The 19,211-nt window shown below is 37.5% G+C and overlaps 1 protein-coding gene across 1 annotated transcript; it reads right to left on the reverse strand.

Moving 5' to 3' along the window:
- Positions 1–11,663: 11,663 nt before the first annotated feature.
- Positions 11,664–18,353, reverse strand: LOC110884981 (F-box/LRR-repeat protein 3). Its single transcript, XM_022132659.2, has 7 exons — positions 17,164–18,353; positions 16,952–17,077; positions 15,114–15,218; positions 14,624–15,020; positions 13,506–13,635; positions 13,131–13,425; positions 11,664–12,048 (listed from the first exon to the last, which is right to left on the reverse strand). The coding sequence occupies exons 1-7, from the start codon at positions 17,794–17,796 to the stop codon at positions 11,803–11,805; spliced, it is 1,932 nt and encodes a 643-aa protein (XP_021988351.1). The 5' UTR covers positions 17,797–18,353; the 3' UTR covers positions 11,664–11,802.
- Positions 18,354–19,211: the final 858 nt, after the last annotated feature.

The following is a 19,211-nucleotide window of genomic DNA, read 5'->3' on the forward strand; positions in this document are numbered from 1 at the left end:
AGCTACCGGGCTTCACCAACCCAATCCACAAAGACAAGGTCTATTTACTGGATAAAGCGATGTATGGTTTACACCAGGCCCCGAGAGCTTGGTACGAGACATTGTCTCAACATCTGCTAGCCAACAGCTTCATCCGTGGAAAAGTGGATGCCACTCTCTTCACCAAAGAAGTCGACGGACATCTTCTGATAGTTCAGATATATGTAGATGATATCATATTTGGGTCAACAAATGAAGATTTGTGCAAAGAGTTTGAAAAAGTTATGAAGCAAAAATTTGAAATGTCATCTATGGGTGAGATGAAATTCTTCTTGGGACTTCAAGTTGATCAACTGCCTGAGGGAATATTCATACATCAGACGAAGTATGTTCATGATATCTTAGAGAAATTTGGGATGTCAGGACCTACTCCAGCTTCCACCCCGTTAGCGACGAACCATGGGATAAACCCTGATCTCACCGGAGAGAAGGCAGATGAAACGATGTATCGCTCCATGATCGGATCGCTGATGTACTTGACAGCTTCAAGACCCGATATCATGTATCCTACCTGTCTCGCAGCAAGATTTCAATCTAACCCGAGAGCTTCGCATATGGTGATTGTAGAACGGATATTACGCTACCTGAAAGGAACTCCATCATTGGGTTGTGGTATCCAAAAGAAGGCGACTTCACGCTCGAAGGGTATTCCGATTCCGATTTCGGATGCTGCAAAGTTAACGCTAAATCAACAACAGCGGGTTGTTAGTTTTTCGGAGCACGATTGGTCACCTGGCAATGCAAGAAGCAGACCTCTGTAGCTTTATCCACATGCGAAGCTGAGTATGTATCTGCTAGCAGCTGCTGCTCTCAGATCTTGTGGATCCAGCAACAGATACGCGACTACGGTTTGCAATTTCTTAACACCCCTATCTTTGTTGATAATGAGGCAGCAATAAACATCACAAAAAATCATGTTCATTACGCAAAATCTAAACACATCGAGATTCGTCATCACTTCATTCGAGATTGTTTCGAGAAGAAGTTGATACGAATTGAGAAAATCCACACTGACAATCAAAAAGCTGATTTACATACCAAAGCATTTGATAAAACTCGTTTTAAATATCTTTTAAAACTAAACGGTATGAAGCTTATATCGGTGTCGGATGGGATTCTTGGTGTAGATGAAGGTACCACTGTAGATGATGTTGAAAAGCAATCTGCAATGGTTTGTCGATTTTTTACTTGTTTTGGTATTTAGGGGGAGTAGGTAGGTTATTTCCAGAAAATACAAAAACAGTAAAAAAATCCAAAAACATGAAATATGTTAAAATTCAAAAACAATAGAAAATTGAAAAAGAGCTTGTGTAAAAAGGGAAAATGATAGTACATCAGTTAGACAGTTACGGTACGCTAAAGAAATGTAAAGTTTTAAAGCATTAAACAGTCTCGCTGATGATGTGCTGATAGGTTTTTACACACGTAGTAGGTTTGTTTGGGATATAAACCTAAAATCATCACTTGCTTATTTCGTGGGGAACATCTCTCGGATATATAGGTAACCCCTGAAGTCTTGTTTGAAAGACGTTTTTTTCTGACATACTAGGTCTTTGTACGTATATATATGGGGTATTATACCAGGACTTCTGATTTTGCGGAGGCAATAGCCTAGTCCTCGTATAATGCTTTTCAATGCTTTAATCCTAAAGCTCACCCCCAGCATAAAAAATGATGAAACATTGCAAAATGCTAATCATGTGCTGTTGAAGTAAAAGATCTCCAAAGGGGACCCACCTAAAGTCGAACCATCATCTCTCTGCACGAACGGAAGTTCTGACCTGAGCTCTCATGGTTTCGCATTCACCCCATTACAGATATCATTAGTGTGCATTCACCTGTAAGACTGAATATAGTTGTCCGGATACGAGAGTATATTCTGAGATGGTACACACGTATAAGCTAAGTTTCTAAAACATTAAATTCGTATCCTGAACAGATTGAAATTTGTGTGAGAATTTAAAATTGGACCAGTATATCGACAATCTAAGCGAATTGTTTAATTCTGAGTATGTTATCAAGCTTAACGGTGCTAGTAACTTGTCAATAACTGATATGATTCCCTAACACGCTCACCAAAAATATGTTTGTAAATAGTTTTCATGTACTGCATTTCATTTCTGTTAAAATTCCAAAACTCAAAAAGATTTTATAGCTTTCTAGTTTAGAATTTTTTTAAAATCCAAAAAGTTTTTTCTTTTCTGCTTTATTTTCCGACAAACCAAAGTGGAAAGCTGATCTTCAGATTCATAGTTTGAAGCAGATGCAGGAAGATTCTAGTTGGAAGATGAGGTTGGAGCTAATCTTGATAAAACCTGAAAGTTGAAAAGTCGAAACAAGTTCATTCCTTTGAAACTTGTAATTTTCAGAAAATGTTTGAAGATTTTTATCTAAATGTCAGTTTTGTTTTTGTCTCAGGTCAACCAAGGTCATTAAGTTGGACTTGGTAGACGAATTAAGTATTTAGGGTCATTAATTTGGATCTGATTACTTAAGTGGATTTCTAAAACTGATGACCAACAAAAGAAGTTAAAATGTGAATAGATTGTAATGTCAGATTTTTGAGAAGCAGGTAACAGGTTTGAAAGTGTGAAAGCAGTAAAGTGAAATCCCCATGGCAAAGTTTGTGTCAGATTTGAGCCAGAATTCAAGTCCTAGCTTATCGAGAGGGGGAGTCTTCGAAAGGGGGAGTCAAAATTCTGGATCAACATTCAAAAGGGAAGTTTGAAGATAGAGACTGAAGGATGCTTATTGTGTCAAATCAATTTGAAAAGATAGACAAGACTGATCAAGACTGAAGACTCGATCCCGAAGACTTCGTCAACATCCAAGGGGTAGTCTGTTGGTGCATAAATGTATGTTAACTACGTCTTGTATTGAGTCATGTGTCTAGATAGGATAAACCAGTGTTCAGCAGGTCGGAAAACAGGTTTTGGATGTTAATGGGTAATTTCGCACGAAATAGCATTTGCTATTTCGCACGAAATTAACAAGTGTAATTTCGCACGAAATTAGCATTGCCTATTTCGTACGAAATTACATCCCTATATATACCCAACCTACTAATTCATTTGAAACGGTCTTGATTTCGAAGCCGAGGTGCTGCCAGTTTGTTAAACGATCAGGATTGCTTTGAAATCATTAATAAAAGGATAATTAAGGAGAATCAAGCTGTTTCACGTCTATATCACTGATTCCGCCTTTGATATTGATGTATAACTCTTCTGATTGACTTGTTAGGGTCACACGACGATCCAACACATATGCCTTTCTTTCTCAAGATCTTCAATTCCAAACATTCAAACCTACACAAATAATTACAGTCGTATTAGACATGGAGAATTTGACATAAACTCATTCATATAGTTTTATCAAGCAACATTTCTAGAAACATTTGAAGTGGGTACCTTGAGATGTTCTCGGATTTTTAACAAGCAACACTACTTGAAGCATTTAGAGTGGATACCTTAGGATTGTTCACGGAATTTGAAGCATCTGATTCATGGCTAATGTCAAGCGACATTATATCTTCTGTGAGCTCATCTACACTAAGTTGGTTCGAACCTACAAAGTACAAACAAATATACATAATAATATTAATAGAATACCATGCAAAAAAAACATAAAAAAATCAAGAGAAAAGACATTACAATAATCTCCAAATAACCAATATTTTGTGCATATGAGAGCCTCAACGGTATCTTTGCTAAGTGAACTTCGATGTTCATTAAGGACTCTTCCACTTGCACTTAATGTAGACTCCGATGCGACAGTAGATACCGGAATGGTCAAAAAGTCTCTTGCCATTCTCGCAAGTGCGGTGTTTTGCCCTTCTTTTTCCCCACTTTATTTTGTGAATCGCTCATGACTTCAATATATAAATAGAAAAATAATGTTCAATCAGTAACTACATCCAAAAAAAAAACAATTTAAGAAACAAATCTAAATAAATGATGTTTAATCAGTAACTGTTGAATCAATCATATAACACTTAGTATAACACATATCTAAACAAATTGTTTCAGATTCTGTTTGTATATTCTGTTTAATAACTCATAACAACAGATGAATCAGAACATAGTATAATAACTCGTGAATCATAACTCATAACAACAGACTAATCAGAACACAACTCATAACAACAGTAACTGTTGAATAACTCATAACAACAGATGAATCAGAACATAACTCATAACAACAGTAACTGTTTCTGTTTCTTACTTCATGAATCAATCATATAACACTTACTTCGTGAATCAGTCATATGAAACTTAGTATAATAACTCATAACAACAGATGAATTAGAACATAACTCATAACAACAGTAACTGTTGAATCAGAACCCTTAGTACAACACTTCTTTAATTAGTAACTGTTGAATCTAAGCAGATGAATCAGAACACTTAGTATAACACTTCGTTAATAAGTAACTATTGAATCTAAGCAGAAACATAACTCATAACAAAAGATGAATCAAAACAGAATGATAGTGACCGAATATTTTACTTACCTGAATAGCTTGCCGGCGGACAACAGACGAATAAAACGATGAACGGAGTGGGCGAACGGCGATGGTTGTCGTCGTCTCGTCGATGTTGAATGATGAACAGAACAGATGAGAATCTTGCCGACAAGGTGAATGATGAGTAGTTGAATGATGATGCTGAACGATGAACGGACCAGGCGAACGACGATGGTTGTGGTGTTCGTCGATGACGGCTGCTGGAGACTGGAGAGTTTTTTTAGGGTTCAGACTTTCACTTTGGAGCGTGAATTGTTAAATGAATTTCAAAATTAGGACTCTAGGTATACCACCCACCCCGCGTCTCATGAAATATTGAAATACCTGATATATTTTTTTTAGTTAAAATTCTTAGCATGTCATTAACGGGTCTTAACAGGTTAACGGGTTTTAACCTATTTAGACACGAAACTTAAATAGGTCTTATCGTGTCGACCTGTTTAGACACGAAACCTATTAAGGCCAAACACGAAACCTGTTAACTTCGTGTAGGTTTGTGTCGTGTTATCGTGTTCGTGTCAAAATTGCCAGCCCTATTATTTGTGAAACTAATGGGTAATTCTATCGCATCGCAACGCTCAACACGCGAATCGAAACGCCGAAACTCAACACGCAAAACCCACTCGATCGAGTGGCTGTTCGACTCTTGTGCACTTTCCTCTTTTGGAAACCCTATAAATACCCTCCTGTCACATGATTTGTGATGTGACAGCTCTCTCACTCGACCAGCGCGCTCAGGACCTTCTTTCTCTCAATTTCTCGCGATTCTTGTAAGTTTTCAACCTAAATCTTGTACTTCTATGATCTACACACACTTCTTCATCATTTTCTCTTTTGAATCTTAACTTTTAACCGTGAAATCAACGGATTTGGGGGTGTTCTAGGTGTCATCATGGAGTTCTTATGAACTTCAAGACTTTACCTAATTCCACCAAGAACAACTCAGAACTGAAGGATTTCCACAAGATTAATCAATGTTTTCGCATAAATCAACACATATTCATGGTTAAAAGGATTGAAAGATGGTTTTCTAACTTTCTTTCAACTCTTTTACACTCAATGCACTCAAAACCGATAGAATCGGAGCTCGTTCTAATCTTCTACTCCTTCTTAGTGTTGTGTTGGTTCAAGATCTGGGTTCTATCCAAGTGACTGCCGGTTTCGGGTTAAACATGAACAACCGTCTTGAACAAGTTAACTGATCGGACTAGGGTGATTCCTGTTCGATCGGATAACTTGGGTCATGATGGGGTTCTGTTGTTTAGCATGTTATCACACCGTCTCGATCAAACTGCAAAACTTTCAAAATAATCAAGTTCAAGACGATTTGGTATGTTGAGACGGATTACCGCCCGATCGGATAGCCATCCGATCGGATAGCCGTCCGATCGAACGACCATTCGATCATGTGACATTTGGAACTTCGACACTTAATCATTTTCATAATTTTCAAAGATCATCAGTAGCTAACGGATTGCCAATCGATCAGATAGCTATCCGATCGAGTGACCATCCTGCTGTGAACTTGTTCTCACTAAGTGTCCTGCCAATCGGATCGCCAACCGATCGAACGACCGTTCGATCGATCGACCTGAAAGGTAGAGATACTTCTCTGTTTTCAAAATGCTACAACGAAAACTTCAAAGCCATCATACACAAACACATCCTTACCAAACGAATGTCAATCCAATCGAATGGCCAACCGATCGGATGGCCATCCGAACGGATTGACATCTGATCGAATGGTCAACCGATCGGATAGCCATCCGATCGGGTTGCCACTCGACACTTAGTCATTCTTCTCGTTTTACGCGTTGCTTTTCGTTTATGCTATCATTAACTGTCCAGGCTAATCTCCCAGCGCTCCCTTAAATCCAAGACAGTGTTTAACTTGTTAAACGCTATCTGTGAGTATACTCGAACCCTTTTTGCTTTACGCACTTTTAGGTGTTACATACGTTACTTATTCTAAATCACAATCGACACACAACGCAAATACTATTTATACGCTGACCGTTATTGCATGCTACGTGTTATTCGATGAATACTTGTATGTTATGTTAACACAGTGATTGTTGCCTGACACCTTAGTAACGATAGTACTATAGTTTGGACTCAGCACCTGTAGTGGACAGGGGTTGTTAAGGGCTTTACTTCACGTGTCCCAGTGGGGATATGTGTTGCGCATTCTACAACTCGCAGTCACGTCTGTGCATATTTCTCTGTCGATAACCTACTTTCCTTCACTTTGTACATGTTACATGCTGGTTATGCGTAAACGATTTCGAACTCTATTATACTATATCAAACTTGTATGCTCACCTTTACACTATGTGTATTGACCTTTATTTTAACGTATGTGACAGGTGTTTGAATGCTTAGGATGCTTTGCTTGCTCCTCATGGAATCGAGTAGGATTGAGAGTCTAGAAACAAAGACAATTTATTTTATTTTAAATCTGAGTTGTCGGAACATGTTATTCGTCTTTGAGATATCATTGTCTGTAATAATTTACTTGCTTAATAGGTTATGGTATGGGACATAATATTAACTATTCGGTAAAGTAGTTGTTATGGAATTTCTCTTGGACAATCTGTTTCGCTCAGTGCCGCGCCCCGATGATTCCGCCATCGGTTGGGGGGTGACATTGGTGACCTTGCCTATTTAGAGACATTACTTATAGGGAATCGACCATGGAGATAAAAAATACACCAAACATAGAAGAAGAGGAAGTGGCTGAAGAGTTGGATAGCTGGCCCGTTGAGAAGTTAGAAGATGGACTACCATCACGATCAAGAACATGGAAGAGGGCGAGAAAGAGCCTAGATCAACACCTTCTGAGGATTCGAAGATGGTACCTAAAGAAGAAGAAGGAGGAACCACTGAAGTTTACACAACACTATCCTTCTTATTACATGCCACGAATCAGGTTTAGTCTAGGTAAGTTTAAGTATTGATGGCCTGACCCATTTGAAAATGTTAAAAGGTTTAGAAATTCCACTATTAAAATTTTAATTAATTTTAAGGAACAGGTGGAATTGAACAGGCTGGACTGGGTTAGATAAAGGAAAAGGCTCCTGAGTGAGGTTTTGAGATGTGACCTAGTTGTAGAGTTTGTATTACGAGCCAGTTTTTATTTTTATTTTTGAGTTGATATTATGCTTGCGTTTGTTTGTTTTTTACTTGTGCGGGTTTGTTTGACCCGCCTGTACTCAATCTCCATTCAGGCGGGGATGCGGAGCTGTTTATCATTATGTAGAAGTGATGTGCTAAAAGTAGTTTATTAATTAACAACTAAATTAACCTAATCTAGACACTAAGTTATACTCTAGACTCTCTAAAACTCGACTAGACTACTAACCGACAAGCCAGCGATCGACTCTAGTAAAGCTAAGTAAGTCCAAAAATCGAACCCACGAGACTTTTTTGATTATGTAAACTAGACTCACTAGACCTATTGACTGACACGACTAACTGTTTTTATATTTTGAGGGGGGGGGGTTAAAATCCTAAAATTGCAATTGAATTAAATACTAACTAAAACGAACGAATTAAGAAGCAAAATTAGACTTTGGGTTTTACTCAAATCATGATGAAACGACTACCAAGGCTGGAATCCTACACTACTTGGTTTGGTTTTCTATTGGTATGACTATGTTATGAAACCGAGATCTTGAAATACTATACTCACTAGATAACCGAACAGGACCCTCGACCCCTCTCGAGAAGGCAACTATGGAGACCTAGAAAGCTGTTAAACTACCGGTTACTATGGACTTCCCACGGCTTTCCGATTATGTTACTAAAGTACCTTAATTTGACAATTGCTTCACGGTCTAAAAGTCTAAGGTAACTACGGTAAATTGGTTTGACTCGATTAGCAAGAGTTGTAAGGTAAACTAACGTTCACAAAGATCCTAATTTTAGCGATCTAACAACCTAGACGAACTGATAATCTCTCACCTATGGTGTATTGGCCAATTAACTATAAAAATTAAACCACAAGTGATTATCGTCTAACACGAACCTATCATATGAAAGACATTCAACAAGATGCGTCTGAAGATAATAAACATAAAATCAAGCAAATCAAAGTACTCATATGCATCAAATCAACAATACCAAGTTCTCTACTTTATTAACAATCCATAAACAATAATCAAAACCAATAAAAATCTAAACTTTGTCATAAAATTATCCTACCTAGTTAGTTTTAAAGTTTTTAGCCAAGTTACATCATGAATATAAGAACATAGATCAATGAACGAAAGGAAAATATGGTTTGAATCAAAGAAAATAAGAGAATGTAAAAACCCGAATGATTAATCACGAGCCACTTGATCTCGGACTTTCGAATCTTCAACCAAAGCTTAGAAATCTTCAATTCCTTTTCTTCGAACTCCAAAAATCGCCTATGCCCAACTCCAATTCATAGGGTTATGAGCTTGTATTGTATAATGATGTTTATATATGAAAACTCAGCTCAAACCCAACAACAGCTCGTAACTTTATCCGAAAACAGGCTCCCCACGTCGCGCGTGGAGCATAAGGTAGAAGGCCGCGTGACGCGACGTGTACCAAGTCAAACGCGGTCAATTCACTTCCCCGCGTCGTGCGGGGAGAGCTTTAGTCCTGGTCGCTCGTATAATGTTATACGGCCCGTATACGTGTAAAACAAAAAAAACATTCAACTTCATTTATTTCTATGCAACAGCATTCTGTACGGGTCGTATAAACTTATATGATCCATATACACTTAGGGACGTGAAAATAAAATTACAGGGGTGTGGGAATAATGGATACCTTTTCGAAAGCTATAAAAAATTAAAAACCATCTTCCAAAGTCATACGCGCGCTACCTTCTCAGATACCAAAGTTATTTATTTTAATTATACTTAAATGATTTTATCTAATTTCCTACACAAAAAATATATGTAGAAATAGGGTAGGGATATGGTAAAAAGTGTCTAAAATGTGAGAAGGGTAAGAAGTGTTTTAAACCATTGGATATTTGATCTAATGGTTGAGATCAATAGGGTATAAAATGTAAATTGTGTTTTAATTAGAAGGACCTTATATAAAATTAAAGGGCAATATTGACTTTTCCAACGTTTCAAATATGGTAACCGTTTCAAAATCCTCATCAATCTCCTATAAATCAGCGAATTTATGGTAACTGTTTCAAAACCCCCATCAAACTCCTAAAAAATCAGCGAATTTCTCGTACTGAAATAAATTCTTCGATTTCCTTCACAACAACTTTTTATAACACTATAAAGAACAGTATATTACATGATAAAACACTATAGGAAGATATAACACTATCTGTTTACTGTAAGACATTATACATAAATAAAACACTGTTGATGGGGGGATAAAACACTATGAAAAGGAACAATATATTACATGATAAAACACTATAGAAAGATATAACACTATCTGTTTACTGTAAGACACTATACATAATAAAACACTATTGATGAGGATAAAACACTATGAAAAGGAACAATATATTACATGATAAAACACTATAGAAAGATATAACACTATCTGTTTACTGTAAGACACTATACAGAATAAAACACTATTGCTGGAGATAAAACACTATGAAAAGGAGATTAAAGATACTTGTACATAATATAACACTATTGACTGGGGAATATAACACTACAACAAGAACTTACCGTAAACAATTAAATGTATAGAACAAATCGAATTCGAATCACATCCCTAATATATCGCCTGATATTTTTGGCAGTTATCTTTGGAAATCAATTAGTTGATAAGAATGGACAATTACTAACATACCCTTTTGAATTAATTAAGATAAGGGACACTTGTTATTCCCAAATTATTTCTCACACTTCTCACAAAAGTTGGACTTTTTACAGGATCCTCTACCTGTAGAAATATATTACGTTGATTATTTTTTAACTAATTAACTATGAAGTCTTTTAATTAAATTTCTTTTAATAACCTATAAAGTCTTACAAACTCACAGACACCTTTTGATACCCTACTAGCTATGCATCTTATTAGGCCAAAGGGTATGGGGTAATGAGTTGGATCATCAATCGTCACGTAAGATTATTATTGAATTGCTACACCATGGTTTGCATGGATTAAGCCATGTCAACCATGAGCCTCCTTTTCTTTTTAATATTTTATTTTCCTTTTCACAAAAATAAATTAGAATAAGAGAATAGTGATTTGAGTCGGAACTATACCCTTAGGGTAGTGGTTTTGGATGATGGATTAGGCTAAAGGGTGTGGAGATCATGGTTGAGACATGATTTGCCATCTAGGAACACGAATGAAAGGCTACACCATACCCTTGAATGATGCACCATGGTTTGCATGGATTAAACCGTGGCAATCATAGTCATCCTTTCTATTTTTCAAGAAATTCTTTCCTTTAGATAAAGATAAATTAAAATAAATAAGGGGATAATGATTTAAGTCATGACCACACCATTAGGGTAGTTGTTTTGGATGGTGGATTAAAGGTGAGTGATATGACAGTGACGTGAAGGGTCATAGTGGCCATAAGGATCATGACCACACCCTATAGCCTTAAAAGTGGGTGACATCTTTAAAAAAAAAAAAAAAAAAAAAAAAAGTGACTGACATGACGCTGATGTGGAAGGTCATGGTGACCATAAGGATTATCACCACACCCTATAGCCTATATATCTCTTAATTAATGTTTCACATTCTCTTTCTTCATTGGTTATATCTTGCACAAAGGACCTTTCAATATCCGGCTACCATGTAGGTTCGCTCTTGGAGATTTCGGTTACCCTCGGTCCATACCCCATCCAAGTTGAGCGGCTGGAGAAAAAGGGCTGTTCCTGAAAGCAATTCGAAAGTCTGAGGCTTTGATATTCAAGACTTTAAATGTGAATTCGGATAACGAAAACTAGATGCTTTCCTGGTTATAGGAACACAATCATCCCTTGTCCCCAACACATCAATCAATCTGCATTCAACAGGATGAAGATGACCCTGAACATGGTGGTGTCAGTTAAGGATCAAGTGTTCTTTCATACTGCCATTCTTTTGTCTGTGTTGAGATTGTGCCATTTTGAATTTTACCACTGTATTTGATACAAATTTGGTATTATTTAAAGGGCATACATGATGTAAATTTCGGGTCAAAATCATCTCCATGGAACTCCAAGACTTCACACACATATTTATTCATACAACACTTAAGTGATACAGTTTTATCAAACATGTAATTAATCCCATCTAATTCTACAACCACTTGCACCAAGAGCCTCAAGTAACTCAACCGAAAGAAGTGGCCTGAGTGAAGCAAGCACCTTAACCTTTTTAAGTCGAGCACAAGAAGTCCTAAGTGCAAGTTCATACCCTCTTACCGACACTTTTGTCAGGTTCACCATCTTCACGTCTTGTAGGCGTGTCAAGTTAGACATCATCATGCACAAACCGACATCGGATACATCACAGAAGCTTAAATTAATCTGCATCAAGGTAACACGTATTGCAGCAACAATGGTTGAGAAATCGCGTAATCATGAAGCGAACATACATAAAACTATAGCAGCCAAGATACTGAAAATTATTTTCAAAATCAGCTTTAAACAACAATACCGCGACAATTTCTACAACCAAAGAGGGTTTTTGGTTTGGGGTATGGGGCGGGGGTTGGGGCGTGGGTTGGGTACAAACGCCCACGTCACCACCCTGGGTGGGCTTGGGTTTCGGCGTGGCCCCTTGGGCGGGGGTTTCAGCCCGGGCGTTGGGCGGGGCTACGATCATGACATGGCGGAACCTCGTTGGCCAAGACTACTAGCCGTTTGGGCTAGCCGTTGGGCATGAATTAAAAAAAAAAAAAAAAAAAAAAAAAACTTTTTTCCTATATAAAAAAATATAGGTGATGTGGCTTGGCCACGCCACCCCAGCCACGCCAACCATACCCCTATGAAATTGGGTTTCGGTATTGGGTGCCCCATAATCCACGTGGACGCACCAAACCCCACCATACCCCATAATCCACGCCCACCATACCCCACGGTCTAAGTTGATTCCAAATTGTGATGCCTGAAATATTGTGGGTGACAGAGATAAAGTATATATGTAAATATATACAAAAAAATTATAATCGGTTTAAAAGTGATTATGATATCGATTATTTAATAGTCCCTCAAATATTAAGCTGGAATATATGCATGCCGTAGAAGTTGTAGGGGTTGTTTGGATGTGCTCTTCTAAGATGTAATAATCAAAAATAAGATGTTGACTGTCAAGAAAATTTATGTTTATTTGATTAATCAATAAATAAAATGACCCAAGAGGACATTCTTGAAAAACAGATGGTTTATTTGACCCCTAAATATTTAAATAAATACAGTTTGTTTTAATCCAAACATTAAAAACTCACTAATGAGATATCAAACTCCAGCAAGAAGATAATCCACTCCAAAACTAATATCCAAAATTCCAAACATCCCCAAATGAAAAGATAGTTAAACTGTCAAACCAAGGTACGACTAGCTTTCAAAAGTAAAGACAAATAAAAAATCAGTATATTATGCGATTATACCTGTTGCAAATTCCAAGAGTAGTAGCCAAGTGACCAAAAACCGGCATCATTGATATTCCCACAATGTTTAATATCCAATTCCGAAAGTTTCCTACATCCCGAAGCAACAGCTGTCAGACCCGCACTTGTGACTTTAGAAATACTGCGCATCTCCAAATCTGTTAACTCCTCCAACTGGCTTAAAAATGTCATCCCGATGTCTGTAATTTTAGTGCAGTAACACATGTTTAGCTTCCGGATCTTTTTACAGCCACTTGCTATAAAACCTAACCCATCATCACCAACATTTAAACACCTACAACCAAACAAGAACTTGATTAGATAAACACACAACATAAACATCAAAAGGTGTGGTAATAAATGAAAACATGGTACCGGTATAGATCAAGTTCTTTGAGGTTTTTGCAGTTTGAAGCAATGTAGGACAATCCCTTGCCTGAAATATCGGTACAGATCCCTAATCTTAAGCACTGGAGCTCCACACATTTAGACAGATATTCAAGTCCTGACGAAAACATATGAATAGTGAAATGTGTTAAAAATAATGGATTTATGAAGTTGAGTTGCAAATAACAGGTATACAGTAGAGGAGAAAAAATGGGCAGGCCGGGCAGGTTGGGCAAGTAACAAGTTGGGTAATTAGTCAAAACAGGTTGTTACAAGCACAAGTTGAAATTATTATAAACTAGTTTTTTTACCCGCTGCATGTTGTGGCGGCAACGTATGCGACGTGATAAATTATAGACTACAATTAACCCGACTTGTTTGTGAACTAAATTTATGTTGAAACGTAGAGTAATCCGGATTCATATCGTTGAATGAAAATGTATTATATTTGACCTGACTTGTTTCCAAACAAAATTTACGTCAAAATATAGACCAACTCAAAACGTACATAAAATAAACACATGTGTTGGCTTCGTACGCGGCGTGATAAAGTATATAGACTACAATCGACCCGACTCGTTTCCGAATAAATTTACGTCGAAACGTATAGTAACTCAAATTTATACCCTCGAATGAAAACGTATTATATTTGACCTGATTTGTTTCCAAACAAAATTTACGTCAAAACGTACATAAAACATTATATAATTGACCCGACTCATTACCAAACAAAAATTTCGTTAAAGCGTAGACAACCTTGAATTTATACCGACACATACATAAAGAAATAAAAACGTAAGAAATTCGTTTTCGGGTAAACTCGAAACTTTAGAAACTTGAGGGGGTCAAATTGAGATTTACAATTATTGTAAAGTTGGGGATAGAATTGGTCGGTGGCAAAAGCCACCGACCTTTGTCTTTAAGGTAGTATAAACAATTCAAGAGGGGGTAGGTAGTCTACACTTTGACCGACTTTTAACCCTTCGACCCATTTGAATTGTTAAGGATACACCATAATCCAACTTGACCCATTTAGTAAATGGGTTAAATATGTTATATGTCACCTCCGTGATCAAGAAAAAAAGACTAGATTTTGGGTTACTCACCTTTGTCATTTATACAACATTCTGTTAGATCGAGCTCCACTAGTAATACACATGATGACCCAATAAAACTAAAACTTTTTTCAGTGAGCAGAGAGCAAGACTCTAACTTGAGGCACAAAAGTTTCGTACATGAGTGTGCTATAGCTGATATTGCCATATCAGTGAGATCATTACAGCATGTTAAATCAAGTACTTTCAAGCCAGGATGCCCATATGCAAGCTGCATAACACCTGCATCATTCACACCTTCACATTTGCTCAGTCCAACTTCAACCAAAAACAAGCAATTAGTGCTTATCATCTGAAAGAAAGAGTCATTAACTCGGGCTCCATCAACTCTAATTGTTTTCAGATACTTCAAGTCCTTAAAATTCTGAAAAACAGTGGTGGAAAGCTCCTGGTGCAATAAAACACCACTTTTAGTGTGGAAGAACATTATTATATGCATACAAGCTTCATATACAGCTATACAGGAATGGATTAGACTCACGAGAAAGTAGTAACCGGCATTGAGCTTTTGAAGGCCTATGCACCCTCTAGTGACGCTAACAAGGCCAGCAGAACTCACGTGCTCACACCTCGATACATCTAATACCTGCAACCAGAAACTATAGTTATAAGCTAAAAGTCATGTAGATTCTTTGGATGCAAGATGTTCATGAGTTCCTCACCATCATAGAGATCTTTGATAACTTATGCACTTAATACAGAAAAAAGTCGTAATGACATATACTTAATACAGAAATCACTAAATATGTATTTGCAAGCTAAGTAGTTAATGCGGTAAAATATCGGATATCGGTCAAGGACCGATATTTGAGATATTTGTTATCGCGGTGGGATATCGGTGGGATATCGGTAAATTTAATATCATGCTAAATTTATATATATAGCAACTTAACACTAACAATTCAGTATAATCTCCTACCATTAACAAATTAACCTTTTGCAACTTGCAAAACACTAACAATTGTAGCAAGTAGGAACTGACTAAGAGTTAAAACACTAACATTTAACAGTAACAACTAACAAGACTTAAAACACTAATAGCAGCAATAAGAGGAAAGATGAATGGCAAAAATATGAAGAAATGTACTTATATCAGGAAAATCGGTGATATATTGGTCAAATATCGATCAATATCGCCGATATTATCGGTACCGATATCTCGCACCGAGTAAAGTTCTTTTTGAGTCCTTGTGGTTTGTGCATTTTAACCATTTGAATCCAAAAACCAAACTTGTCTTGATTCGAGTCCCTGTGGTTTCTAATTTTAACCATTTGAATCCAAAACGTAAACAACATTCAAATTAGAAACATTTGATTTTTGGATTCAAATGGTTAAAATTAGAGACCACAGGGACTCAAATGGTTAAAATGAGAGAGCACAGGGACTCAAATCAAGACAAGTTTGGTTTTTGGATTCAAATGGTTAAAATACACAAACCACAGGGACTCAAAAAGGACTTTACTCGCACCAATATTACGGTAGGGGACTGATAACCGATATATCACTATATCACTAATATATCGGATATATCGGTGATATGATATATCAGGATATTAACTACATAGTTTGCAAGAATGGATTAAAGCAGTTACACTTGTTAAGGGTGTGCTAAAGCTGATCATATGCTGTTTTTAAATAGATTATAGGCCGCTTTTAGAGTTGACTCTTACGGTTAGCATAGCTGCAAATCTATAGATTTAGGCTAGTTATTACAATAAAGTAGTACATTGCTAGCAATATAAGAGAAGAACGCTGACAATCAAACTATCTGAAGTTGCAAATATTCCAGTAGAAAAAGGCAATACTTAACATTTTTGACTGTCCCAATTAATGAAAAGTTTTCTTTTGAGCAACTTTTAGATTTACGGTAATGTCCTTATAACTAAAACCAAACAATGTGCCTTATGGTCATTTCATCAATACTTAACTATTTATTAAACCATGTGCTTAGTTAAACTGCATTAGTTATTTAGTTTGGAAAGGAATGTAAATCCTCCAAACATACATTGGTCAACAATCGATGCGACTCCAAAGGTCTCCACTGGAAGAAAAAATATGAATATAATTTAGAGGGTTTAACATTTTCCTTTGTGGACAGAGGAAGTGATTTTGTATGCATTGCAGTTAATGTGACATAAATGTAAAATTAGTGCAAGTATAGTAGACAAGATTCAGGTTAACATGTAACCATAAACATAGATTAACACAAATTTATAAAGCCATTCGTATTCATCAAGTATCATCCAAAAGCTCACAATAAATGCAAGAAATTAAATACCTAAAAGTAAAAAAGACAAGCAATCAGAAGGACCAATAACCTGAAGTGAAGGGCAACCATTTCCAATAAAATTCAAGCCTTCATCGCTCACCAATCCGCACCCCACCATTAGTAACACCTCCAGCTTTTTCAAATTAGTTATCGACCTTAGCGACTCATCACTTATCTACAAAAAAGAAGATAAAAACGACATGCAGTCAAAATTCTGTAGTAATAACATTAATCAATAACACGAAACTGAATCGTTTATACCTTGAGGTATGAAATGCAGAGATGCTTCAATCTCAAACACTTATTAGATAACAGATCAATCCCCAAATCAGTAATCTCCAAACACCATTTCAAACTCAACTTCTCTAACTTCTGACACCTGATAGCAATCTTAGCCAAACCTACATCCGTCAATCTCAAACACTTATCCAACTTAACCTCCCTCAACTCCGCCGCACACGACAACGCTGCCGCCTCTCTATCTCCAAACTGATAACAATGTGACACATCCACCGCCTGCAACCTAGGGCATGAAGCGACTAGAATCTCCAATCCAGAAAACCTCAACGACGTCGTTCTAGACAACACAACCTTCTTCAACCTACGCGCCCAACCTAAACAGCTGACGTCACTCAACAACACCGAAACCGATCCGTCGTGGATCCGCGGACACACGGAGAAATCAATCGTGTCTACACACGTGTAATTCCGTAACAAACCTGGAACAAATTCAGGTCGCCAGAACTTCAACCGAGTCCGATGAACCGATTCAACTCGGTGAAACGTTTTACACGTCGCTCGAAACGATTTCCGATCGAAATCGTCGAGCAAACGATCGAGAATCCGTGACAGGATGTCATCGGAGAGTACAGAGAGAATCAAACACGACTCCATCACATCAAACAACGAAGATAAATCATAAAAAAAGTACGATCTGAATCCAAAACCCTACGAATAACGAATCTAAGTCGGAACAAAAAGGAAAAGAAGAATGTTACAGACGAAGGCAGAACGAGAACAAGAAGCGTTGAATCTCCGCTTTCGAATGACGGTCATCTTCTTCTCCGGCGTGGTGGATCTCCGGCTCCGGCGACGATTTCGGTGACGGTGGCGATGACGCTAATGACGGTTTGCTTCGTACGGTGAGGATACGATCATCAGATCATATTCTTGTTCTCCGGCGTGGTGGATCTCCGGTGACGTTAACGGCGGTTTGTTACGTACGGTGAGGGTACGAACAATCAGATCATAATTTTACTATTTTAGAGAGAGAAAAAACATTTTAAATTAAATTTAAATTAAAATTGAAAATGAACATGAAAACCAGTGGGTAGTGATCAGCTGTGTAGCCGGATTTAACGTAAACATTCACGTGATACGCCACCTGGCAAAATGGGGACTGACAGCAATTGTGGACCATTGGATGGGAAGGGGTTGGATGATGAGATCAAATGAGGTTCAGAGTACATCGGGGCCCATGAACGTGCATCGACCGTACCTATCTCCCGTCCAAGTTTGAACATGATGAATTGATGATGATGATAAACACTAGAGAGTTACATAAATAGTCCTTAAGGTTTCCTTGGTTTTTTACGTTTCAGTCCAAAAATAACTTTGTTGAGCCAAGTCAACCCTTCTCCACAACAAAAGACAAAAATGTTCCAACACGTTTAGGTAGAATGTCGTCATTTGGACTTTTATTCTGTTACTTGTTAGGGCACTCGGTATGGTTCGGTGAAATGATCGGGGTATGCCTAATTTTCCACCACAAATATTTTCACACCCAAGCTTCACAACCGACTTCAATCCATTTGCATTTAGGACCCCGCCAATTCAATCATCAAGAGAGAATGTCGAGCGCCCACTTCCTATCTACGATGAAGACCAAGATTTAGAGGTTGTCCCCGAAACACAACATTTGGATGTAGATAGTGGCGAGGACGAAGAAGAATATGAGGATGAAGACGATGATATTGGTGAAGCAAGTGAGCCGAAACAAAAGGGGGTCAAGGCGGAGCGTCAAAGTTGGACGAAAAACAAGAAGAGGCCTTAGCCAAGGCATTGGTTCATTGTTCTTTAAACAAGATAAAATGTGACAACCAGAGTTTTCAAGGTCTTTCCTAGGCACGTTACTTGTTCACAAACTCTGTTATTGTATATTGTTTGCGTATGAGTTGCATTTTGGATTGGTTAAATAACATAAACTTGATATAAACTTATGAACTGTTAAAACATACTCGACGAAACACTTGGGTGTTTCGCCACAAACCATACTCGACGAAACACTTGGTGTTTCGCCATCACACTTA

The sequence above is a fragment of the Helianthus annuus genome, chromosome 10 (assembly GCF_002127325.2).
Source record: "Helianthus annuus cultivar XRQ/B chromosome 10, HanXRQr2.0-SUNRISE, whole genome shotgun sequence".
NCBI classification, from domain to species: Eukaryota; Viridiplantae; Streptophyta; class Magnoliopsida; order Asterales; family Asteraceae; genus Helianthus; species Helianthus annuus.

What these genes read in the sequence shown, in the direction of transcription:
- LOC110884981 (XM_022132659.2), bottom strand. Translation starts at nt 17,796, where the DNA reads ATGGAGTCGTGTTTGATTCTCTCTGTACTCTCCGATGACATCCTGTCA. An exon ending in TCTGCATTTCATACCTCAAG is followed by an intron (nt 17,078 to 17,163) that starts GTATAAACGATT and finishes TCTTTTTTGTAG; the next exon opens with ATAAGTGATGAGTCGCTAAG. An exon ending in ACTCTTGGAATTTGCAACAG is followed by an intron (nt 12,049 to 13,130) that starts GTATAATCGCAT and finishes ACCTTGATGCAG; the next exon opens with ATTAATTTAAGCTTCTGTGA.